This window comes from Ambystoma mexicanum, chromosome 1q, assembly GCF_040938575.1.
Source record: "Ambystoma mexicanum isolate Mex_15411 chromosome 1q, UKY_AmexF1_1, whole genome shotgun sequence".
Lineage (NCBI taxonomy): Eukaryota > Metazoa > Chordata > Amphibia > Caudata > Ambystomatidae > Ambystoma > Ambystoma mexicanum.
The window spans coordinates 577597107-577624155 of record NC_090922.1 but is presented as its reverse complement, the minus strand read 5'-3'; the positions used below and the strand labels follow the sequence as shown (position 1 = coordinate 577624155).

Genomic DNA, 27049 nt, shown 5'->3' with positions numbered 1-27049 from the left:
TCCCTCTGAGGAGGGATGGTAGGGTACGCCGCCTGCCTCGAGGTGGCCGTAGCTGCCTGAATCACCAAACTCTCAGGAGTGGGGTGAGAGGAAAGGTCGCTGGGGTCGCTACTGGAAGGGCAGTATTTTTTAGTCGACTTGTTAACCGCCGGAAGAGATTCCGGTGTCTGCCAAGCAGCCGCCACCCTTTTCTGCAATGTTAAATGAAAAAGCAACATTGGGTCAGAGGACGGACCTGGATCCAAAATATCTGTTAAGTCATCCTGAACAAATGCTTCCGGAGGACTAGACGAACCAAGATACTCAGTGACCCTAGCCATCAGTCTCCTATAAGAGGACTCTGCATGAGCCCCAGGCTCAGGCCTGCCAAATTCCACCTCCGGAGAAGTGTCCAAGCCACTGGCATCATGAAGATATTGACCAAACTCTTCCAACTGACTGTCCCTGTAAAAGACAGGAGCCACATCAGGCTCAACAGGGGCAAATTCCAAATCTGACCTCCTCAGATATTATCCAGAGGAAGAAAAAACCCTGCCTCGGAACAGAAGAGGGTCTGGCATCCCTAACAGGCCTCAAAGACTTGGAGGATCCACAGTACCAGGGACCTCCATCGGCAAATTCCGGCCAAAAGGCCCCGAAGGCATCGAGGGCGCCGAGGGATGGTGTGAAGGCAAAGCTTCGACATCTGTATCCGACGGACACAGCGCCGACTAAGTCGACGGCAACCTTGAGCCCTTACCAGATTTCTGCGGTTTCGCCGGGGACACAGACCGAGATCTGGATGCAGCACGTCTCTGGCGATCAATCTGAACCTTGTCCGAACGGGACCTCGAAGGTTCCAGATGAGTATCGGGCCGCGGACCAGAGCCCGAAGGCGCACAACCACAGACTGAGACCGTTCCCTGCAGGCTTCATCCGAAGGCCCGGACGGAACTGTGCCCTGGGATTTAAAAAAAAAAGCCAGCATCTGCTCCCTTTAAAGCTGCCCATTCCTACAGAGTCGAGGACTTCGTGGGATAAGCCACTTTCGTCACGGCGCCATCCTCAGAGGATGGGGAAGGCGACCAGTGACTGCACTTCCAAGAATGACGCGGACAATGAATGGCAGGAACCTCTCCGGGACCTAGATCCCCGGGACTCTTTCGAATTGTCGGTGGACATCCCCTTAGCAGCTTTAAGGGACTTACTGGGTTTAGAACCCTTATCTACCTGTAACTACCCCTAACGCACCCGCAAGGCCTTATCAATCAGCGACTGGCATTTCCAACAATCGTCAGTGTCATGACTCTCGCCCAGACACCACAAACCAATGCGGTGCAGGTCCGTAATCGACATCTTATACTTGCAGTCCCGGCAAGTCTTAAAGCCAGACCGTGGAGTCTTGGGGGTCGAAGAAGACATTCACGAGTAATACATGAGCCAAACCGAGTTCTCGAAGCAAACACGTTTGCGGAAAAACCGAGGCTACGGGTGCTGTGGTTGTCCTATTTTTAACATGTGGTGACGTCACCCTCGACGAGGCCTTCGAGGGACAGACCTGGTGCCATCGACGCAGGACGCCCTGTGCCGAAAAATTTCCGAAGTAACACAGCTGTGGACATTACATGATAAAGATGTGGAATACGTTGGAGGACAATCCATTCGAAAAATGTATACGGTTGTAATTAACCAATAACTAAATGGAAAATAAATAAGCACTCTAGGAAGTAGAAATTATAAATTCCTCACTGTAGTGACCAACATATTAGTCCACAGTCCCCTTTCCTTCATACTGTAGGGGCGTCCTTTCCAAGGGACAGGAGATGGAACCTTTTTCACCAGAAAAAACCTTCTCCTTTAAATGTAGAGGCGCGGGGCGTGGCCTGGGAGCATGTGCTGCCCTGACTCCACCCTCCGCAGCCACACCTCAGTCCCCATCGACAATAGATTTAACATTGCCTAATGAAACCAGTATTATTGGAGGGGGCTGGTGGGACGTATAGGGAGGAAAGGGGACTATGGACTAAGAGTACGTTAGTCACTAAGGTGAGTAACTTATAATTACTCTTACGTCCTGGCCCCTTTCCTCCATACTGTATAGGCGATTACAACTGATTGTAGCCCCAGGGTGGAGAGGAGACCCTCCTTAAGCAAAACAGGTTCCTGAGAACCGCCTGTCCCAAAGCTGCATCAGATCTAGAGCTGGCATCCAAACAGTAATGCTTGCAGAAAGCCGAGGGAGAGGCCCAAGCGGCCGCCCTGCTTATGACATTCCAAGGGACATGGCGCTGGAATGCGATTGCCGTTGCCTTGGCACTGGCTGCGTGACGGCATGCATGTTGGCCGGGAGCAGCTTGTGCTGGCCCTCATATGCTTCTTTGATGGGCGAGATCATCCAGCGGGATATGGAAGCCTTAAAGGCCGGATGGCCTGGCCTCGATCCTCCGGAAGTGACAAACAGGGCATCCGACTTGCGGAAGCCCTTAGTCCTGTCCAAGTAGAATTGTACGGCACGCCCGACATCCAGGCAGTGCAGCACTCTGTGCTTCATCCTTGGGATCGGGAAAGAATGTAGGAAGGACTATTTCTTCGTTCAAGTGAAATGCGGTTGGAACCTTGGCCAGAAATGCCGGGATCGTCCGCATGACTACTGTGCCCTTGTGAAAGGTGGAATATGGTTTAGAGGCAACCAACACATGGATCTCGTTGACTCTGCGAGCCGAGGCAAGACCGACTAGTAAGGCCTTCCTGATGGTGACCAACCTAATGTCCACGGACGCCATTGGCTCGAATGGTTTGTGAGCCAGGGCGCCCAAGACTAGGTTAAGATCCCACACGGGGTGCGGTCTCTTGACGGTCGGGTAGAGCCTAGCGAGACCGGTCAGATGTTTGACGATAGGGTTGGAGGAGGAAAAAATGCCTCCCTCCCAGTTCCTGTAAGGCCCAATGGCTGCAAGGTATATGCGGCAGGTGTCCACCTGTACGCCCGAATGAGCGAGGTGCGCTGAAAAGGAAAGCCTGTTATACAAATTGCAGGCCAAGGGGTCAATTCCCTTGGAGTCTGCCCAGTAGCAGAATGTGGTCCATTTGCTTTTGTACTGGGCCCTGGTGGCTTTGCTCCTGGCGCCCTGTATGATCTCCAGAATTGCCTGTGAGAGGCTAAGGTGACGAAATGTTACCTGCTCAGGTAACACGCTGTGAGGGCTAGTTTCCCTGGCGCTGGGTGGATGATTCTGCACCCCTGCTGCGCCAGAAGATGTGCTGGGCCCATCGGAAGGTGCATCAGGGGCACCTCCGAGAGGCTGAGTAGCTCCAAAAACCATGGCCTGGCCGGCCAGCATGGAGCTATGACAATGATGAGTCGATGAGACTCCTTGATCTTGCAAATTACCCTGTGGATCAGGAGAGTAGGTGAAAGGCGTAGGCCTATATACCGGTCCACTAGAGATGGAATCATAGCCCAGAGAGCCAGGGCCCTGACCCTGCCAGGATGCGAACTGGGGCACTTCTTGTGCCAAGTAGCAAAGAGATCCACTTGGGGAGGACCCCACCTGTTGAAGATCTCTTGAATAACAAGGTTGTTCAGCTGCCACTCTTAATTGTCCGCTCCCAGCCTGCTGGGCCTGTCCACCTCCAGGTTGGATTCCCCGGGAGGTGGACTGCCGAGGGGTAAATGTCATTTTCCAGGGCCCATTCCCACATGCTAATCGCCAGCCTGCACAGAGGAGGGGATCTTGTGCCTCCCTGCTTGTTGACGTAGTACATGCTGGTCGAGTCGTCTGTCTGGATGAGGACAACCTTTCCCTTGAGAAGTGGTAGGAATGCTCCGAGCGCTAGCCAGATGGCGTTCAGCTCCAACCAATTATGTGCTTGTGTCGAGTCTAGGTGCCGTGGACCGAGAGATCATCCATTGTGGCTCCCCAGCCCTCAAGCGAGGAGTCTGGTGATGGTGGCCTGCGGCGAGGGCGGCCGTAAGGGCTTGCCCGTCCATAGGTTGCAGTCCATGGACCACCCAGTTAGGTCCGAGTGGAGAGATGGAGGAACGTTGATCATCTAAGATTGCAAGCCCCGCTACGGATTGCATGAGGCCGCGAATTGCAGCTGAAGCCTTCTCATCCTTTGTCTAATGTGCGGCACGGCTAACAGGACCGCTGCCAGTAGACCCAGGAGATGTTGGTACCACCATGCCGAGGTCCTCTCTGCTGAAAAAATGGGTGGTGGCCCTCTTGATGGCTGAGATTGTCTTCCGAAGGGAAAACCCTCTCAGCGCACATGTCCCAAATGAGGCCCAGGAATGAGACTGCGTAGGGAGCAGCTGTGACTTCTTGAGGTTGAGTGAGAAGCCCAGGTCGTGCAGTGTGTTCATAAGGGCATGGGAAGAATGGCGAACCGCTTCTGGATATGTAGCCCTGACTAGGCAGTCGTCGAGGTATGGGTAGATGTGGTGGCCCTCCTCCGAGCACAGGGCCTCCACAGCGTTCATGAGTCTGGTAAAGACGCTGGGGGCCGATTTGAGGCCAAATGGAAGGACTTTGTATTGGAAATGGAAGCCCGTGATCCTGAATTGTAGGAAAGAACGAGGGGGCTGCCAAATTGAGACGTGTAGGTACGCGTCCTTCCGGTCCAGATAGCACATCCAGTCTCCCCTGTCCAATGTCTCTGCTATAAAAGCTGGCGTAACCATCTTGAATTCTTGCAAGGGTAGGGAGAGGTTGAGGGTTGAAAGGTCCAGCACCACTCTCAGGCCCGCCTGGTGGTTCTTCTGAATGGCGAAAATCCTGGAGTAGAAGCCAAAGCCTTGCTGGGAGGCTGGGAGGCTGGGACTTCCTCCACTGCCTGGCTCTCTACGAGTGACCGAATCTCCGCCAAAAGAGTTGCTGTCCCAACCTGTGGAGGGAGGAGAGGCTGGGATAGGAAGAAAGTACCCCGTGGATACTAGGGAAAGGATCCAAGGGTCTGCGAAATTCTGGCGCCAGAATTGCGAATGGAGGGCAAGCCTGCCCCCCACTGGAGACACGTGGACCCGAAGGGGCGTGTCATGCCTTCTTTCCCTCGAAGGCTGACACTGAGGAGGGGGACTGGGAAAAGCCTTCAACCCCCTCCCCTTTTTGTTTGCACCGGTTCTGAGATGGCAAGTGGTCTGGCTGCCTGGATCTGCGTTCCTGCAAGCCGTGGAACCACCCCCCCCCCCCAATATGTACGACCACTTTCCGAGCGCTGCTGAGATTGGGTGTATGATTTGGGCGTGGTCTTTGTAAGAATGGACAGACTTTGCTGTTTGTGAGCTGTTCTTGTCCATCTCTTCATCCGTAGAGGAGTGGAAGAGGTTCCGCCCACCCCACTCCCCCTTTCGAACGGCAGATCTAGAATGCGCTCCTGAACATCCAGGTTGTATTTCGGTGCCCGGAGCCAGGCTGTTCTCATGTCCTTGGAAATGCAGATTTGAGCCACTGGATCCTATGAGGTCATGCGCCATGAGCTTGGCTTCTGCTAGTCCCGCCTTAAAGCGTGATTGGCATTGGCAGGGACGTTCCAGGAGGAAGTCTGCAATTTCCCACCATAACCGTTGGTTGGCGGCAGCCAGCATGGCATCTGCATTGGCTTGACATAGGTGCAAGGAGGCGTTGGAGTAGATCTTCTTGCCATACGTCTCCAAGATCTTCTACTTGCCTAGCACCACCGCAGAGGAGGCGGCTGGGGACGACTGAGGCTTGGAGTATAGCGATGCTGCAGCGATCACCGAGGATTATGGCCAAGGATGGGTCGAGAGCAAGTGTGTATCCCCCTCCATCTGCCTGTATTTGGTGTCCAGGCGCTGGTTGATCGGCTGGACCGAGTGGGGCTTGAGCCAGCCCTTCTTGGCCAGGGAGACTACAGCGGTTTGCAGTGGAATCCCCGTGTTGGCAGAGGGGCAATCTTGTGAGAACTTCAGCCAGAACCCCACCTCTGCCGGCTGTTCGACCTCGGGTTTGGGGAGGCACAGGTACTCCGCCAGGCCAGCAAGACGTTCATGAAAGGCCCTGGCTGAGGATGGCGTGTCCGAATCCTCCTCGTCCGTATCCTGCGGATCTGGAGAATTTTGTGGAGGAGGGGGTAGATGGCGCCGGAGGCTGGGGTACAGGGACCGCAGCCGGAGGCTGAGGAGGAGGCGGAGTTGGCTGTGGAGCCAGAGGGGGCGGCTGCACCGGGGCCTGGGGGCCGATGAAGGCATCTGTGGTGCCTCTAGCATGGCGGGGAGGACTTCCCTGACTGCGTCCTTGATAACCCCCATCTGAGGAGACCTCCTGGAGGCAGAGAGCGGGGGGCTGCTGGTGCCGCTGCGCACCCTGTCTATATGGACGCACAGGAAAGTTGCCCTGCGCAAATGAAGGGTACACTGTAGGCCGCGTACCTGGTTGAGACCAGTCCCACCTTGACACTCGTTCTTTGCCGAATTCGTTGAATGTGTCGGACGGGTGCCCCTTTCAAGCGCGGCAGCCATTTTGTCGAGCTGCCTGCCACATGCCTGCAACGTGTTGCCCAGCCCGCTGGGCCCGGCCTCTTCCAAGACTCTTGCATGTGGATCACGAGGCCTACCCTGCTCCTCAGGTCTCGGCCCGGTAGGTGTGGCACCCTCGACCCAGGGGTCGTTTAAGCACCCCCTCTGACATATTGCCGGTGTTTGGGCGTAGCCCTTAAGCCATTGTGCCGGTAAAAGGGCATAGCCCCTCGGGTGTAGACCCGGTCAAGAACCTTCCGGTCCATCAACACTGTGCCCGGGAGGATCAGAGGACCCCTTGACCCGAAGGCTGGTAGCTGTAGCAGCCTCAGTGCACATGCTGGTAGAAGGACCTGACCTGTCCCTCCCACGTGGGAGAGTCCCTGGGAAGGAGTCTCTCCTGCGGGGTGCGCTGGAAAATATTGGCCCTACCTTGGGCCCGATTCGATGCTTTACGAAGTTCTTGAGATCCTCTGGATACAATCTCTGGAAGAGCTCCCTCCACCTGGCTAGTCTGTCTGTTCTTCGAGGACAGCAAGCCACACACCAAACATGATTGCCAACCGTGGTCTGGGCCAAGGCAACATAGGCAGAGGGCATGGGGGTCGGAAGCTGGAAGAGCCAGTTGCAGGATGGACACCTGCTGAACCCTGTAGAAGTCCGACATGCACCAGGGAGGAGCGTGACGCCTGAGGACCGAGTACCTGAATGATAGAAAAGACAAAAAAGACAGAAGTATCCGCGCATGGAATTACATGGCTGAAGCCAAACCCAGGAGCGCTGGTGAATTCAGCCCGTTCCCGTCGATGCGGAAAAGGGGACTGAGGTGTGGCGCCGGAGGGCGGAGTCAGGGCAGCACATGCTCCCTGGGCCGCACCTCTAAATTTAAAAGGGGACGAAGGTTTTTTTTCTGGTGAAAAAGGTTCCGTCTCCCGTCCCTTGGAAGGGACACCCCTACAGTATGGAGGAAAGGGAACGGGACGTAAGAGTAAGGAGCAGAGGCTCGGGCACATCTTTATTTGTTATCTGTTCAGATAACAAGGTCCCACTGAGGACAACTGCGATTACAAAGTGAAAACTTTGTAAAGTCGAAAGGCTTGAAGTACTTTTTAAAGCAGAAAGTTACTATGGCATATTCTGCAGTAAGTCAATACACATCTTGAGGGCATGGGCAGGTGATCTAGAACTGGCGGTAGGAGGATTGATTTATTGTTAAATGAGGTCAGCCCGGTATATGGGGTCCATTATTTAAGCCGGCTCTTGGTTTTGAGTGTTATGAATGCAACTGTCTAAGGAGCCACATGAGATCATTATTTTTATCACTGATCTGAAGGAATTTGACCCAGTTATCAAGAAATGAATTTACCAAATTCACTGGTCGGCTGATATACAAGTAATAAACTAATCCACGAGGGAGACCATTGCAACTATCACCACCTCAGTCTTGTGGCAGGGGTATAATTTCTGAAGATATGGAGGAGCTATTGGGCAAATAGTTTTACTGTATCCGAGGTATAAATGCCAGGTTTGCATTGAAGAGGATGCCCAAGTTCAAATTGTTCAGTGGGAGCTGGAGGACCCATGTTTTATACCCGCCTTAGGATTATGAACAAAGCATGGTCGGCGTTTTCCATGGTCCAAGCACAACAATATGTGTGCCCTCAGCGCAAGGGTACCCCAAAGGTTTGCGAGTGATGCTAGTGGTCTTTCACATTAAAGGTTTGTGGAATGGTATTGATCCTTGTGGTACCCTGAAACTCGGTAGCCTGGGATGCGATGCAATTTGGTCCAGATCTAACCCAAGAAGAAATGTATACTGTTCTCTGCCCATAGTTGGCACAATCGCATCCTCTGCAGCCTACCACACAAAACTGCTAAAACGCAGCCAGCCCCTTCCTTACTACCAAAGACTGCTGGACTATTACGAGAGCCATAATTGGGTCAAGACTGGCTTACTGCAATGTCCCCTTCACAGGAGGAACGTCAGGAAAAAAAAAAACCTAGTGCAACTCCAAACCATCCAAAATAAAGCTCTGAGCAGACATTGGCATCCCCAAAAGGGAGCACATCTCTGCTGCAAGGAGACAAGCCCATTGGCTACCCATTAGAGAATGTGTCCTCTTTAAAACACTTGCCATAACCCACAAGTGCATCAACCACACAGCTCCACCCTACCTCGCGGAGAGTAAACAGATCCCTCGCTTCCAGACCCACGACAACACCCTACTCCAACCGATTTATAGTTCCGAAAGTGAAACGAGCCAGAGCGGGCCAGCGCAAGCTCTTGCTTCTAGGCAATGGAACTCCCTACCGCTCACCCTCAGAGCAGAACCATCACACCTAGCTTTTCAAAAATCAAAACATGGCCATTTGTCTGAACCTGTATGCTGTGAAGCCTGCACCTGTACTCTGTCTCAATATGCAAGCACATTATGTAAGATCCCTGTAACTAAGTCGCTTTAACAGCACCTTGATGCCCCCAGGCTGCTTGTGCGCTTTATAATAAATGCAAAAGATAAATAAAATATTGACTAAGTAAATGGGTAAGTGAGCTCTAGTCGTGGTTTAATACTTGACTAAGATTAAAACCTTTCTTGTAGTGAACAAATAATCATTTCACTCCATCATAAGGAACTACAAAATAATTGAGTTCATTTGCATTTCTATATACAGGCGACCTATTAAATTTGAAAAGAAGTCATTGATACTATTTAGTGAAGCACTTCAATTACTACATCACTTTCAGCCAGCAAATAGTCCCCTGAAGAATGTCCTACAAATTATGAGAACCAAACCACAGGAAAGAAAATGTTGGGATAATATCGGCCTGAATTAATTCAGTTAGGCTACCTTTTTTAATCATTTGAATTTATAATTGATTTTTTGATTCATCACATGTAATGTTTTTATGTACTTGTGTATGCAATGTGACTGTTTTGCTGATCATTTTCCACTTATGTTGCCACATAAGCTAGCACTTTTTCTGTTTAACACATTGTTTTTCCAACAGGTGGCTGACATAATCTACCTGAAGTGTTAATGAGAATTTAACTACTTTTTATAATGGTGGATTATTTTTTGCTTATTTAAATAACTTAAATGTTTTCTTAGATAAAGGTTTCATGCATTTGATTTCACCAATACATTTGATATGTGAAGAGAAGTGAAAACCAGGGAAATAATTGAATTCTTTCCTCTCTAAATTCAGATTGCATTATCCCCTGTATAAGAAGTGCAACAGAGCCAGTTAATATGCAATTGTTCCAGATCCAATTGTGCCATATGGCTGCTCAGAAAGGTGGTTATTCATTGAGATACTATTCCTAAAATGTAAATTTTTTTTAATTTCTTTTTTAACTGCAGACATTTTAGCAAGGTCCAATAACCAACCAAATGCCCTAATGAGCTGAGAGGTAGAAGAATAACATGCCACTGTTTGCCACAATTTTCAGCATCTCCTCCCTAATGTTTACAGAGGTTTCATTGCATAAGGACCTGAAACCCTATTGGTAACCATGCAAACATTGATCTTACTAGGGAAATGGTGTGGGAACAAGGTTTACCAGAAATTAGGCTTTGAAATTGATGTGTGTAAACCGATGGAAGTCAGAAATGATATTGGATTTCAATATTTCCTTCAGGTGTTTTGGCACCGAGCCAGCAATTTGTGAACCTTTGTAGGTCAGCATCAGGGCTAGTGTTGGTTTGTCTGACCTGGGTCTCTTTGGTAAGGGGCACACATGATCCTGTGCTGTTTTGAGGTACATTTCCAAGAAAACTGAACATGGCATGAGGGGGGTGCCCTAAAACCAGCAAAAGGGGAGATTGACTGCAGATTCACTAAATGTACAATGCAGTCATTACAGAGTCATTTGGGGATTATTCAGTTATGCTTTTAGCAAATTCACGATTCAGTCAAAATGCTGCAGCCAGGTTTCAGATTGAATGGCCATTGTTAGGGAGATTTATCATTTTTATGCTTCATCCCCCTCTTAGTGAGACACCCAGAACATGTTGCTGGACTTCGACCCTTTCCTGAAATCCTGAATGAGTGGAGCCATTTTTTCACTCATTTTTATTCTTATAGGCTCTTTTTTGGAACTCTGTTCTTTGTATTTTACCTGTTCTATGGAGTATTTTCCTCTGTCACTTATTGCAGCACACAGCTCCTTATGGACAGTGTTGCTGGGCACCCCTAGGATCCTCTTTTGAGATTCCTTTCTTGATCCTAGAGTAACTACAGTTCTTTATAAAAATAGAGTGACGCATAGGGTCTCTCCTGCACCTTTATATTCTGACAGATGGGACACACCACCTTATGTGGAGTGCCACAGGGGTACTTAGTATCCCTCTTCTACTGGGACTTTAGTCACAGACACAAACTCCTAGTTATGGCTGGTGGCAGTGGACTTGTCCTACCTACTATTGTGTGAATGTTCTACAGCAGGCTATGTCCATAGCCTCAGTAGTGCACAATAGGGGCACCCAAGTGCTAACTTGGGGCCTTTCTTTTACACCATTACTAGCGTGGTTGTTCTTCGTCAGCCCTTCTAACATTCTTGGAGGGGGAGGCTTGTGCATTTTGCCTTGGGTGGGAAACCTTGGGTGTCCCCGTCTAGGCTCCAGAGTGTCTGGGCAGGCAGGAATGGGGGGGGGGGAGGGGTGGGGGTGTAAGATTTCCACCAGAGGGCCTGAATGGAACCACCTCCCACTGGGGGTCTGGCTGTCCTGATTGGACAGCCAAATACCCCTTTCTGTAAACTGCTGAGGAAGACTGCAAAGGAGTGAGTGCCTGCACTGGATAAAAGTCTAGGCTCCTGAAGTGAAAAGCAAGTAGACCACTGGAAGCTTAAGTAACCGAAGAGGACTACTACCAGAGACACCTGCGGACCCTTTGCAACACCAATGTGACCATTGCTGTCTTGAACACTGTTTCTGTGCAACATGAACTCTGAAGGGGACTCCTTCCCTTTGACTATTGGGAACAACCATTCCCAAAACGACCTTTGATTTGAGCCATCTCCCGAGGTCCTGTGATTTTCCAGAGCTGTAGAACTCCAATACCAGGAGACCTGCTGCCCATTTCGAGTGCATCGTCATAGAAAGGCCTAATTCATCCAAGTATTTGCTGAAACCTCATGGACACAATCCAACTACTCCACACAGAGTGTGGGACTGAAGGAACCAAAGAAGAATGACCTGACAAATCAAGTCCTTTGTTGGTGCTGCAGAAAAGGCACCAAAACAACTGACCAGAGAAGTTGATGAAAGCGGTGCCAGAGGTCCTCCCTCGACACTGCTGCTGAGATCCGGCCCATTGTCCTGCCTTTCGTGATCAGACCAAGGAATCCAGAGGTCCGGTCCAGATCTGCAACACTGCAGAGCATCCAGCACAAATGTCTTCAAACCTAAGGTACTGTGGGGGAGAAAAATGTATTGCTTATCTTATTCCAGAAAGTCGTTCTAGAAAATTGCAGTGCATGTAGGTGTCCAAGGCAACCCCCTCTCGACTGACTCAAGCTGCTGCTTGTGTCCCTTTAGAGAGTCTTTACAGGGTTCTCTGGTTAAGCTTTCTTATTTTCCTATAGACTAGATCGTATCCACAGGAACCTTTGACTTCTGCTGCTTTTCAAGACTTTAAGCCTCTCTGAACTGCCTTTTAGCTAGGGTTGCGCTTTGGACTTTCAAAGACTCGCTGTGCATAGAAACTGCTTCTAGAACCTGAAGCTCTACTAGGATAACACTAACCAACTGTTTTCCTTCCCAACAATCACTCATGTGTATGCTGACAACGCAATAACTTACTTTGTGGGTGCGCATTATTACCGATAGTTCGGTAGACATGTCAAACTCCTGTAACTATTGTAAGTTTCCAGCAACTAAGCAGCCTTTTGAAAATAGTTAAAAAGTATACCTAGGTGTTGGCATTTTCTTTTAAAAACATGTTTTTATTAGATTTCAAATGAAAGACTTACATTATCCAACTTATAAACTTTAAATAACCCTCCCCCTCCAAGAAGTAGAGTCCGTCTCTTTGCTTCGATAGTGTCATAGGAGCCACATCATGTCCAGTATCGTTATTTTGTGAGGGCACCATTATGCCATATAGTCACTCTGCAGATATGTCATGTTGGTTTATTATTTAACAGAGACTTCTGTAAATATGCTAATTCTACATTTTAATAGAAATGTATGTGCTTCTTTGATGGGCATTATTAAACTAGGTTCACATCTTCCTCTTAAAATAAGCCTGACTTCTCTGCCACTCTACCAAGATTCCTGAGTATTATGGACTAAGAGTTGGGAGAGGGGACGGGGGGGGGGGGATCTCCAAACCACTGGGATAGCTCAGTAAGTCTTACCTCCAAGTGGGACTTGGAAAACTCCCCTAACAGCCATGAAGATACTGGGGGGTCATTGCGAGTTTGGAGGCAGCCATGGTGCTATTAGCACCATGGCTGCCTTCAAACCCGGGTCCGGGTAGTCGGAATGGGGATTTACCGGGTCATTCCGACCTTGGAGGACCCAGTAAGTCCCCATTCTGACTACCATTCCCCATTCCAAATCGAGCCCCCATAGGGCTCAATGGGAATGGGGAAGGAGCTAATAACGGGCCTGAAAATAGCGGGCCCGTTATTTGCTCCATGGTTCCTTAACGGGTCCTACTAAGAGCGGCTGATAAAACCAGCCGGCATTAGAGGGACCCTCTAAGGGACCTCGGAATGCAACGGTAGAGGGCTAACGGCACCGGTATCCTTACTGGTGCCGTTAGCCCCCTACCGCTGTACTCATAATTACCCCCACTGTCAGCAATGCTGCAACACTCCTGGCTGCCAGTGTCAAGTTAAAACTACACACCAGACTGATTATACAAAAAGAAGCTTAATTTCCGACATGCTTTATTGCCAAGAAGTTATATGGCAGTAAATATCTGCAGATTGTCAAAGCCATTATCAACAACTTGGTGGCAGAACTTTTTTTTTATTTAAGAAGGAAGCTCAACAAACCGTATTCCAGAGATTACTCCCACTATCCAAGATAATTTGGCATTGAAACCCAATGGGCATCTATTTATAATGCTTTATGATCTCCCCACCCTGTCTACAGAGCGATGGCTGTAGAGTATATGGTTTATCAGGGGAGCAAAAAGAATTAAAAAGAGTTCCCAAAAGCAGAGTAAAAGAATGAGCGGTGTGGAAAAAGTTTCCCACTCAGGAGAACTAGTCGAAAATCCAAAAGTCCAGTAAAAGGTGCTGGGGGACTCACAGGTGGAGAGAATTTCACACAACTGGAAATCTACTCCAACAGGCATCAAAGTGGATAAGGAAGTGATCTGATAGGAAAGGGTGAATAATAGTGAGGTTGGATGGGGTAAGGTGGAAGCAAAGAAGACTAGGTCAAGGGAGATTCCTCGAGTAGGGAGTGGGCAGAGAATCGGATTAAAGTTGGCAGGCATGGTGGCAATGTTCTGCCTCAAAGCCAAAGACATCAGATTTAAGCTTAATCAATTGCCTACTACATAACGTATTGGTCCCTAGGATTAAACTACAACAAACAAAAGGAGTTGACTTTTTTTTGTTAAACAAAGTCCCAAGAAATTCTAAAACATTGCTTGCACTGTGACGTTATGGCACCAAATGAAGCACAAGCACTTTAGAGTTTCAATGTTTGTCATACTGTCCTGGTTGAAGAAATGTAATGGGTTAATTTGATGATGGCGATAATCTAATTTATTAAGTTTGTATTGGATGTTGCTGGAGCTGTTAAAGATGCTGCAAGTCCAGATTTAATTTTTACCATGTAATTATATGATCACACATTTTCTGAGTTCTTTTTATATAACTTTGCTGTATCTATGACCAATGTAGGGTACACATTACTCACCCTAAACGTATTACTAATGATTGTATCTGCTTAGATTCACATGCTGTGCATATAGTCCAACATCTAGTGGTAATCGCAGAGTATTGCATCTTTCTCTTTCGGTGATCGAAAGGGACGCTGACATGGGTGCGACTAACACTATCCCTAACGTGACGTGTAGTGTACCCAACATCATTCATGTGTAGAGGTCCCACCGGTTTTTTGTGTTCTGCTGTGAGGGAGCCTTCCAGAATGCGTGAAGGAGTAAAGAAGAGATAAGGTGTAAGATGTCTATGTACCTTCTACTCCATGAAGGGACATGAGGGGGGCGTATGTGAATCTAAGCAGATACAATCATCAGAAATACAATTACAGTGAGTAACGTAGGTCTTCTGATGCTTGTTAATCTGCTTAGAATCGCATGATGTGAATCGACTAGCGAGCAGTACCAGGAGATGGTGGTGGGATATGTGAAGGAACAGTAGAAAAGATGTCTTAGCACCGCCTGGCCCACCTGAGAATCAGACTTTTAGTGTGTGTCTAAGCAGTAATGTTGAGTGAAAGTGTGCACAGAATGCCAGGTAGCTGCTTAGCAAATAGAATCAAGAGTAACATTTGCAATAAAGGCTATAGTAGATCCGGCGCCTCGAGTAGAGTGTTCTAGAAGTAAAGGGTAAATCTCTTCACAAGAGAGAAACAGTGTGATGCATTTAACAATCCATTTAGAAAAAGCTGATTAAGAGACATTGTTCCCTTCTCTATTCTATGAGCGGCAACAGAGACAAAGAATTGGCTTGCCTTAGTGGTTTTGTCTTCATGGGAATATACCACTGCTCTCCTAACATCTAGTGTATGGAGGCTTCTTTCAGCTGAGTTGGTGGGATACTGCAAGCAAGGTGGAAGTTAGATGAATTGATTCACATGGAACTTAGAAATGAATTTAGGCGCAAAGCGTGGGTGTGTGCACAGTATCGCTTTGTCTTTATGAATGTTACAAATGGGTCTTGAATAGAACCTGCAGTTCACCATCTCATTATAGGAGGTGATTGCCACTAGGAAGGCAGTCATAGGTGAGGGTCTTGAGCCTGGCCTTGTGCATTGGTCAAAAGGAGAGTCTTGTAAGACTATTTAAGTCCCATCCAGGAGTTGTGTTATCAACAGGAGGGTGAAGTCGCTTTACTCCTTCCATGAATGCCTTAATTATAAGCAAACATGAAACCTTGCTCTCAGCTGTGTACCTTTAGAGAGTTGTAAAAAAAGTCCTTAATCTAAGGTGTGTTAGATAAAGTACTAGATCTTTAGGTAAAATATCAATAGGGTTGATGTTTTTAGTATTGCACCAAATGACAAACTGTTTCCACTTATTGGCGTAACAATGTCTGCTGTTAGGTTTCCGTGCCTCTTTGTATGTCCATATATCTGAGGTAGTTGGAGGTGCCCAAACTCTAAGGACCCAGGCTGCTAAGTTGAATGTTTCGAGGCACGGGTGCAGTGTTTTTCCTAGGTCTTATGACAGCATGTTGTATGGACAGAGCAGTTTCCTGGGAGGGGAGACTGACATTCTCATGAGATGAGAACCATGGCTGTAGAGCCCACACTAGTGCCACAAGGATAAGCGTTACTTGTTCCTGGTGCATCTTGTGCACTATCCTGTTGCAAAGGGAAATCGAGGGGGGGTGAGGGGAGGTTGAGCATAGGCAAATCACCCAGACAACGTTATCCAGAGACTTTGTACCTTCTGGAGGCGTTCTCCAGAGTTGCAAATAAATTTGATGCTTGCAAAGACTGAGTCGAATATGTTCTTCTAAGCACCACTCCTGTTCTATAAGTAGGTACAAGTCTCTGCTGAGCATGTCTGCCAGAAGATTGTGTTCCCCTGGAACATGCGTTTCAGTGCCCATTTCCAAATGTTCTGTAACAGTTTGGATAGCCCTGGCGAGTGAGTGTCCCTCCCGTTTGTTCAGATAGTACATGGCTGTGGTACTGAGGGCAAGAACAGTCTTTCCCTGCAAGTGTGTTTGGAAGGCTTTCAGTGTTTTGAACACTGACAATAGTCCCAACAGATTAAGAGGTTTTGGCTGCTACTGACTGAGACCACATGATGTGCGCCGTTTGCTGTAGAAGGTGTGCTGCCCCCACCCTTCACCCTGACAAGATGAGTCTATGGTGAGAGTGGCTTCTATTGTGGGGGAGGTGAAAGATTTCCCCTGAAGGTTTTCATTTGACCACCACTGCAGAGACTGAACAAGGGCTTTCAAGACAACCACTAGATTGTGCTACTGACCTGTTCCCCCGACACCATTGGCTCCAGAGCCACTCCTGCATGGGACGCATGTGGAAACGGGCGTGTGGAACCAGGAAGATGCAGGATGCCATCATGCCCAGCAGACGTATGGGTTTCCTTATTGGTATTTGGCGACTGGCTACATACTGAGCGATTTGGAACACTCATTGGAGGGGAAGACGAGGCAGTCTTCTGTCTGCATCAGTGCCCCCAGAAACTATTTGACTTGACTCGGGACAAGACTGGACTTTCTCATTGAATGAGAATCCCAGATTGAACAGGAGATGTACTGCCTTGAGTGTTCTCCAGTCATGTTCCGTATGAGTCTCCAGTTACGAGACAGCCATCAAGATAAGGATACACCGGAATGGCTAGTACCTTTGTAAATCGCTTTGGAGCCGAGGAAATGCCAAAAGGAGAGTACCTTAAATTGATAGTGTTCTCAATCTTGAACCAGAGGTACTTTCTGTGCACTGGCAACAGAAATGTGAAAGTATGCATCTTTATATCCAATGTGGCCATGGCCATGTAATCCCCCTGTTGCAGCAGAGGGATTACCTCCTGTAGTCATCCTGAGGTTTGACATTTGTTTGCAGGACACAGATTTTAAACAGGGTGCATGGTTATATCCTTTTTGGGTACAAGGAAGTATATTGAATAACCAACCCAGTTTGCCTGAAGATGGACAACCTTGATCGCCCCATTTTGCAGTAGGATCTGGACCTCTTCTAGCAGGCTCTCTAGACGTTTTGTCGACACTGGTTAGCTCCTACATGGACAGTAGCAGGGTGGTTGCAGTCATTCTATGCTGTAACTGGGCGACAGTTTTGAGTACCCACTGATCTGAAGTGATGCTCTCCCATGCATGGGTAAAAAATGTTGATCATCCCCCTACCGGCAAGACATGGGAAGGGACCCATACTGCTGATGTTTATTGGCCGAGAATGGAGAGCCTCTGGCTGCAGAGTTTCTCACCCTACCTTTTCCACGCTGAAATCCCCTCTCATTGAGGGGACTGGAAGTTGCTGCCAGTACTTTGTCCATAAAATCAAGGAGCCGCTCCTGTTCCATAGCTTCCTAGGAGGGGTGGGAAAAGGATTGCCAGTGAAAGGACCAGCGGTCTTGGTTTTAACAACTTTAGTGTCTCATGCTCTTTTTTTGGAGATTAAGGGCCTCATTGACCGCCTTACCAAGAAGAGGCTAGTCTTCCACATGCTTGTTAATGAGAGAAGCCAGAGTCTCCGGCTTAAATCAGGAGTTTTTGAGCCATGCATGGAGCTTTAACAGGGTCCGCTGTGCAAGAACATGCCCCGCCGTTTCACCCGAATCCAGAGTGTTCTGGAGTATGTTCTGGATCACCCAACACTCTTAAGCCACCACTGTTAAGAGCTGTGTGCAGGTAGGCTCAGGGATGTTTTGAAGGTCTTCCTGAACAAGTCCCCATTGGGCATCGCTCTAACTCGCCAGGAGCATAGTATTTGCGACTCAAGTGCAGAATACAGCTGAGGTGGTGATCAGTTTGTCCAGAGCGTAAAGCTTTCTACAATCCTTGTCCAGAGGAGACTAGCTAGGATAGTGGCACCCCTTCCCTTTTTCTGGTGGCTGTCACAACCAGGGAATTCGAAACAGCATGGCTTCTGATAAACAATGGATCCGAGGGCACTGGGCAGAACACCTTCACTCTAGGGTTGACAGCTCAAGTGAGCGAGGGTAAGGAGGGAGCAAGGAGTTTTTTTTACTGAGTTCAGGAGAGGAATTGCAACAACTGACTGGGACCTTGTCTTTAAGGATATCCTCCACAAAACCTGTGTTGGGTACTTTCTCCTGGTTACTATTTTGAAGCTGCCAGAAGCCTTTTTGAGGAGGTTGTTAAATAGCATCTGACTGTCAATGGGTGACGAGTACGGGGCTGAACTACAGGAAGTGTCCAAGAAAAAGTCAGGGTCATATGCCGGGGTAGTGTGCCAAGTACCCTGGTCATCAGCAGGGACCCAGTCTGGGTCTTGAGAGACTGGGTCCTGAGAGGCCCGATCCTGATCCAGGACAGAGGTCCTCATCAGGGTCATCCTGGTTCTCATGGAACACATCCCCAGGGAGGTTGAGAGGGCGTTGTTCAGATGGGGATGCAAACTGTGCATCTGGAGACAGGAGTCTTTGGACTACTCATGTATAGGGCAAGCGTGCATAGGCTTATTCCCTTTAACCACCTCATCAAATTTGTCTGAAAATTGTATAAACTAGACAACCTCTCCATACAAGCCTCAAATCGCTCCCTAGTCCACACAGAGGACGAGCAGTCATCAGGTCTGTGGCAGGGGTGGGAAGTAGTTGGAGCAGGATCCTGTTGCAAGGCCTGAGCGAGAGAAGACGCTGGAGAATAGCCTTCTGGCAGAGACACCTTTTTAGTCTCAGAACCATGGGAATGGGCCTCGGAGCTTTTCCCGAAGCTCGAGAAGTGTTTTAGACAAGGAGGCCCATTTCAGCGTGTCTTTTGACATTATTGGGCTGAGGATTCATGCGAAGCGCCTGGTAAATTAAAAGTCTTAAGACCTTCCGCAGGCTGTGGTGGTGGGAGCGCAGCAGGTGCCGAACCACTAGGTTCGGTAGGCTTAGCCGAAGTCTTTAATGGGCCTACGGAAGTCTAGGACTTGAACGAGCAAGTCGAGTGAGGATTAGGGGTTGTATGCTTAGGTCTAGTAGTGATGTGGATGTCCTTGTCGCCGAGGTGTTAAGTCTCTATCGCACTGCTGGTGGCATGTTCATCAGGCCCAAGGACGGACGTGCGGGAATCAGACTGTTGGGTCCACTGCATCCAAATCAGAGCTGTGGCTACCAACAGATTCCTCATCCGAGGCGATGGCGTCTGCTGGAGTGTGACTCCCGGCCTGCATGGCGTAAGCCACCCTCTGCTTGGGTCGCCTTTCTTAGGGCCAAAAAGGTTTAAATGCCTTGCAGCGCTGCTCGTCCTGGTTAGGAGGGAGGCTCTGATGGCACTCTGAGTGTCCTTCCAGGGGAATTTGCCGTTGCAAGACGAGCACAAAATAAATGATGTTTACTCGAAAACAGAGAAAGGCAGCCAGACGGAAGGGGAAAAAAAAAAAAAAAAAAGAGGCAAAGAAAAGGCATTCGGAGAAGAGTCGGTCAAATGGGTCCCCACTCTGCCTACTGTCAGGCCGGGCGGCCAAGGTCTAGAAGTAATCAGCCGTCGAGCCCCCATAGGTGTAGCGTCGGCAAGTCATCGAGAGGATGTAGATTAGTCGTCAAGACAGCCGCCGAGGAAGCTCTGGGATAACGTTCTAAGCAAAGATAGCCATATAAACTAACAAGCTCTGCAGTAAGTGACCAACTAAATAGGCTGAAAAAAAAAAAAAATCTGGTGGTGCCTCGACGCATGAGGCATTTTGGGTACACTACACGTCACATTAGGAATAGTGTTACAGTCATGTCGATGTCCCTTTTCGATCTTTGAAAGACAGACGCAATACTACGCGATTACCACTAGACGTCTGGCTAGATGTACAGCATGTGACTCTAAACAGATTCACAAGCATCAGGAACTTTCAAAGCAATATTCTGAATGTATCCAGGATTGTATTAAATGTTTGATTGTTTGTAATGACGTGGAATCAAGTGAAAATGTTTAACTTTATTAAGCAAATCACTATAAAAAGAAAGGTTTTGGCAGGATGGTTCCCCTGAAAGCAATAGTTGCTTCAGGTGACAGTCCAGGAGAGGGTAGTGATTCTGGAAGTTAATGTGGCAAAGAGTCTATGAGACCGGGATTGGATTGGGGTGAGACGCTGAGCAGCATGTATAGTTGAAGCACAGGGAGAAGTTGGATGTGGCAAGGGGTAGAGATTAGCCCGGTTGTTCAGATGCCCAATCCGCTTAATCTACTTTGATTAAAGGTATGCCAAGTCACCCATTTCAAAAATATGACCATGTACGATTAACCTGTACAATTCCACATTTCTTCAAGCTATTTCATTAACACACTGGAAAAACATTTCTAATCCAGGAATGCACCCCTGCGAAAGGTTTAGCTTGCCCAAGACATGTGTGTGCATACATTCCGTCAGTATGAAACAGCATTTGCATGGATACATTTGTCTCTACAGAAGAGACTAGACTCACTTTTGAATGCGCTTCTCTATGACTGGTCTCACAGCACTGATCCAGTCCTCCTGGTTGCATGGTCCTGTTACATACAAACAAAACATTTACAAGATGGCCAATAGAAAAACGTACAAGTCCAGACTCTAAAGCGAACTTTAACACCAGGCATGTGGAAAAGAAGCTCTAGAAAGCTCACCTCTTCTACCTAGAATGTGCACACATTTGGTTCAAGACAAACTGTTCTAAATCAACCTAATCCCAAATTCAAAAGCACTCAAGGGAAACTTATCTTGGGGAGTAGACAGTTACAGAATGTCGAGCCAAATTATAACTCAAGATAAATTCACTATGGCTATTCAGTTCTTTTTGTAACCAAAGCCACGACTCTAGAACTCTTGTTACACTATTACTTGCTGTGGAGGCCTTGCTTTAGGTTTCACCATGGAAAACAGAACAGTCTGGAAAAGTAAGTTTCAGGGACTCATGCCATAGATAAGGCAAAGGATTATCAACCTCTGTTTGCATGCTGCAAATGGTAAATTAGGAAACAGAACAGGTTTTATCGAGTAGAAGGGAACTAGAAGCAACAGTGTATAAAGGTCAGTCAGAAAAGATTTGCACGCATTTAAGGTGAGGGTACCTTCAATAAAAGTAATGTTTCTTTTAGCTCCTGTAATGGAATCAGTGAAGCAACTGTGGATCCCGAAATCAACTGGTTAACATATCTGGTAGGGTCAATAACTATTTTATACAGTTCCTTACCTGTAAACTGGACTGACATGTTTTACCTCCACAACAGAAGACCTTCAGATATGTGCATACCCTTATTGAATGTTTTAAGAGTTCTACTTTAACCTTAACCACACTGCCTCAGTTTGGTGGATCTGTCCACTTCATCACTAAAAGATTCCAGTGTATTGAAGGAAATCCTGTTGCCTAGTTGTAAATAGGTCTCAAAGCCTAACAAAAGGCTGAGGAAAAACAGTTTGCACTGGAAAAAATAAACTCTTTCCATATAACCAGCTACAACTCTGTATCCAGAATTAAGACTTGCTTTTCTTACAAAAGTTTTAGAAAGCGAGGAAGTGTACTATAGCCATGTCTCTAAATGGACATGCTCTAGAGGTCAGTTGGCCCTCTACAAAGCCAATGCATTTGGCACCATCTATAGATTTTCTGCCAACAGAAAGCAGTTGATGTAAGGGTTTAATGTTGCAAAAGCAAATTCCATTAACAAATTATATTGAGAGAGAAGCACAAGTGAACTGAAAAACTACAACCGAGGACATGTAGTGGAGTGAAGTCTACATGGGTGCAACAACAGCAAGCACCCTCCCACACAGCTTCAATGATAAATATCCTTGCTGGGCAGCGTAAAGTTGATAGACAGTTAAATAAGGACATAAGCACCACTTATAAAAAAAAATCTTTGAAAGCCAAGGTCACCAAGGTAACAATACAAATACACATTACCCAAGTCTATCGGCCCTTCTCGCAGCCCGTCCAGTTCGTACAGTCTCCCATACACAGGAACATAGCTTACAAAATGAAAAGCATCTTCGTCCTTAGCAGATGGCTTGGCATCAAATTCAAACATCTGTTGTCTGAAAATACAGAAACCCGATCACCGACTGCAGTATAAATAAAAAGATAATACATGTTCAGCAGAAAGATTTCAAATTCATTGGTTTCTTAATGCATTCCGAATCCAAAGGGATTTCCATAGACCATTTACCTGGTACAAAAGGATCAATGGCAAAACATGCACTCAACAGTAGTTTTCTTACTGTACAGTTATCTTGTTCTGATGTTGGCACTATTTTTACTTCTCCTTTACAAAAGTTTGCACCCACATTTCCCAACACAGTAATTGAATTGCATTAGTGTACTGTCATAACCTAGTCATGTGGGAAACAGACAGACATCAGAACGACTCATCCCAGCCCCACACTGGAAAACAAAGGCTCATAGGCCCAAGGGTTTTGTAACACTGAAAGCTAAAAACGTTGTCAAGAGCTGACCCGTACAAACAGTTGGTTCAAAGCAGAAGACCAAAATGCTTATCATCCAGAAACTTCTTTAAATTGACTTGCCTGCAATTTGCCAGCACAGTTACTTGCCTACTCAATGAGAAAATGGACGTACTTTTACTAAACCCTGCGTGGATAGTCCATTATTCAACACAATATATTGTTAGACTGCTTATTTGATGTCCACCTGAAATCCCCAGATCTCTGCCTCGGCTGCTGGCACACACTGCCTTAGGTGATCTTAAGCAATCCAAAGGACAAGATTGTGACGATAGTGGCTTTAAATAACATACACCGACAACGTATCCATAACCGCCCGCCATGGGGCCGCACATTACAAGATTCGTGAATTTAGGGACTGTTGCTCCAGACATGGTCTAAAAATCAGTGACAGGATCTCACTAAAAATAGACTAACCTTCAAATGCCTTAACAACGTAGCTCCTCCCTACCTTGCAGAGAGAATAGTGAGAAGATCATCAACCCACCCTACCAGAGCTGCCACCTCCTACAGATACCTAGATTCAGGCTACAAAAAAAAAAAAAAGAACAGGTGGCAGCACTTTCCCGGTTAAGGCGGCCCAGTACTGGAACGCACTCCCACTTGACATTAGAATAGATCAATCCTACTACAGCTTCAGATGTAATTCTCAAATGGTTTCACTCCAACGACCCCCACGACTAACTACGAACTAGCTAACCTTTGAATCTCGTCTTGACTAACCTATTCTGCCTGTACATATGTATATTTTATTTTCAACAGATTTGTTTTAGATAACTACCTGAAATGTCCTTAATGCACCGTTAAGCCCTACTCTGTAACTAAGCTTGAAGTATCCATGTATTCTGTTCTCCGTTGCACCATACAAGTTAATAAACATCCCTGCTGCTTGGCACACAGCTGTGTACCTCCAGCACCAAACATCCTCAACCAGAGGCTTTTACTGTGATTTTCACACTCTGGGTCAGAGCCACAGTGCCCGTAGCAATCATAACATGTGATGGGCAAAATCTTAACTTTCACTCAGCTAAGGAGAGCACCACGGTGGAGGACATTGAGACCTTCCAGACCGTGACTTTGGACCCCAAGTCATGTATTTTACTCCCTGTTCTCAGAGATTTTCTTTTTGCCGATTTATTCCCATAGACTATGGGACACTCTGCTAATTTTGAGCCCTATACCGACTTCGGCAAGGAAAGCAGAAAGCTTTATTAGCTTCCAGTTATGCTCATTCTTCTGGGGAAACTGACTTGTCTCCAAGACCATCAGTACTGAAACTGTCTCTGTATGGGATACTATTTCTGATGCTTGTATAAGCTTAGATTCACACGCTATGCATAGACCGACATCTAGTGGTAACGGCAGAGTATTACATTTTTTCTTTTCAAAACTCAAAAAGGGAAGTCGACAGGGCGTTCCAGTAATACCATCCCTAGTGTGATGTCCACTGTACCCATGGTCCTTCAAGCATCGAGGTCCCTCAGATTGTTTTCTTTCTGTCATGAAGTACCATGAAGTGTAGCGTGACTACAGATGTAATAAAACAGATAAGAGTAGATAAAGCCAGAAAAAAAAACCATGCCCCTTCTACTCCACAGGGGCAGAAGGGTGGGTGCATGTGAATCCAAGCAGATACAAGCATCACAAATACGATTACGGTGAGTAATGTATCCCTTCTGAGGTTTGTGGATCTGCTTAGATCACATGCTATGCATAGATTAGCACTGTCTGGAGAAGGTGGTGGGTTGTGAGGTACAGGAGCAAAAAGATGTTTTAGCACCACTTCTCCCACCTGTGAATCTGCTTTAAAATGTGTGCCAATGCAGTAGTGCTGAGAAAAAGTATGTATGGAGCTCCATGTTGCTGCTTTGCAAATGGTGTCCAGCAATACATGCCAGCGTAACTCCTGTACCCCTGGTAAAGTGAGCTCCTGGTGTGAAAGGGAGAGTCTTGTTTGATAGAGAGTAGCAGAGTTGTATGCCTTTCACTTGAGCTTGAAGGGTTTTGAAAGAAAGCTGGTAGTTCAATGGACTGGTTGACATGGAACTTAGATATTAGCTTGGGTGAAAACCTAGTGTGTGTTCACCAACCTGCTCACTAGCAGTGTTTGGGGGAAATGTAGCCAAATTTCCTAGACCAGTTCATCCACAGGGCGTTCCCCCTTGGATCCGTGTTGGGGAAACCTGGAAGCAAAGTCTGGGCATTGCGTGATTTGGCTTGTGCCGAACAAGTCTAAAAGGGGGTAACCTCATAGGGAGAAGATATTGTTTAAGATGTTTTTGTCCTGCCACTTGTGCTCGTCAGGTAGAGGATGCTTAATGAGTCTGCCGGAGAATTGAGTTTCCCTGGAACATGCCCTGCTGGAGTGCCCGCTTCTACATTGTTTGTGCTAGCCTGGACAGACTTGGAGAGTGTGCCTACACCCCTGCTTGTTTATGTAAAACATGGCAGTGGTGCTGCCTGTGAGGACTTGTACTGTCCGACTTGACAGGTGCACTTGGAAAGCTTGCAGGGTTTTGAGCACTGCTAGTGGCAGAAACAGGTTTATGCGATTTTGGGCTGTGATAGTCCATGCGCTGTGTGGTGAAGGTAATGGGCTGCCCAGCCGATGAGTGTTGTGACAATTGCTTGCACTGTAGGGTTGTGAAAGGGTTTTCCCTTGAACAGGTTTTCTTTGTCCACCAGTGTAGCGCTTGAACTAAGGTTAGTGAAACAACCAATAGATATTCCCACTGAGCGCTTGCCTGAGATCACTGTTTCGCTAACCACCCTTACATTGGGCGCAAGCGCAGTCATGCGCGCGGAACCAGGTACATGCATGAAGCCATCATGAAGCCATCATCCCGAGCAAGTGCATTGCTTTGCGTATTGTTATTTTGCACCCGGCTAGATACAGAGGCATTTGCAGCAGTATGTTTTTACAATCATTTGACAGAAAGACTATACCCTCTTCTGTCTTTATGACAGCTCCTAAGAATTGTTTGATCTTGCATGGAAAGACTTGATTTTTTCTTGTTGTTTGAGAAACCCAAATGGAGCAGGAGATTGATTGTTCTCTGGGTATTTTGCTTGCAAATTTGGGGGATTCCCCTGTTATCAGTCAGTCGTCCAGTTAAGGGTACACTAGGGTACATTAGGATCGATTCTCTGCGTAGATGCGCTGCCACCATCGCTAGTACCTTTGGTGAATACCCTGAGAGCAGAGGCTATGCTGAAGAGTAGCACCTTGAATTGCTAGTGTTGGTTTGCTCTTTTGAAGCACAAGAATCTTCTGTGCCCCAAGGACATTGAAATATGAAAGTATGCATCTTTCTAATCCAAGGTTGCCATGTAGGCCCCCGTTTCAGCAGTGGGATTACTTCCTGTAGCGTGGTCATGCTGAATTTATGTGGCTTGGCATAGGTGTTTGTAGGGCGCAGGTCTAGGACAGGGCACCTTGTTGGTTCTTTTTTGGCACAAGGAAGTAAATTGAATACCCTTGTATTATTATTATTATAATAATGGCAATTTCTATGGTGTCCTTTTGTAGCAAAGCTTTGACCATGATGCATTATTCTTCTGTGAAGTCCGTCTTTGTCTTGGCGGGTGGTTGGCTGGTGTTTGAATTAGCTCTTTTTGCACTACTCCCCCTGCCACGGTGGAAAGTACCCACTTGCCTGACGTGATCTCCCCCCCTCCCATGTGTGGGTAAAGTGTGAAATACGACCTACTGGATGGAGTGGCATGGGAGGGAACGTGTAGCGGGTGGTCATTGATTAGGAGGGGTTGAGTCCCCTCTTGAGGAAGAGGATCTGCCCCTACCTCTAGACCTTCTTTGGCCTCTTTGAAAACCCTGTTGGGAGGACTGCCCTTGTGAAGAACCACTAGACGAATTCTGTCCACCCTGTTTGTAGTTAGAGGACCGGTGTGGATCCATCCTCTAAACCGGCATGTGTTTGAGCCTCCTCTCTGCCCAAAGGGTTTGTTAGTGAGCTGCCCCACGGATTTGAGGTTGCATATTCCTCCTTTGCGATTTTAAGTGCATCCTGAAATGTTTTTCCAAATAAAGAGTTCGGCTCAATGGGCATGTTCAGGAGGGTAGCTTGGGTCTCCAACTTGAAACCAGATCACCGGAAGCCAAGCGTGGCGTTTGATTAGTGTGCCTTCTGCCACGATTCTCCCTGCCTTGTCTGCTGCGTCTAAGTTATTTTTAAGGAAGAAGCTTGCTACCCGTTCCCTTCAGCGATTGTGTGCAACAGCTTGATTTTTTAGGGGCTCTGGGACTGAGTATCTGTTGTGCTATCTCGTCCCACTTGGGGC

The 27049-nt window shown here is 47.4% G+C and overlaps 1 protein-coding gene across 2 annotated transcripts in view; it reads right to left on the bottom strand.

Annotated features, from left to right (window-relative positions):
• Positions 1–27049, bottom strand: part of UCHL5 (ubiquitin C-terminal hydrolase L5) — a 518067-nt gene that overhangs the window by 200375 nt on the left and 290643 nt on the right. For both annotated transcript variants that reach the window (XM_069641075.1, XM_069641074.1), the window contains exons 6-7: positions 22194–22324; positions 20739–20802 (exon numbers count right to left, since the gene is read on the bottom strand). In XM_069641075.1, the coding sequence (XP_069497176.1) occupies positions 20739–20802; positions 22194–22324 (195 nt within the window). The remainder of the gene's footprint in view (positions 1–20738; positions 20803–22193; positions 22325–27049) is intronic.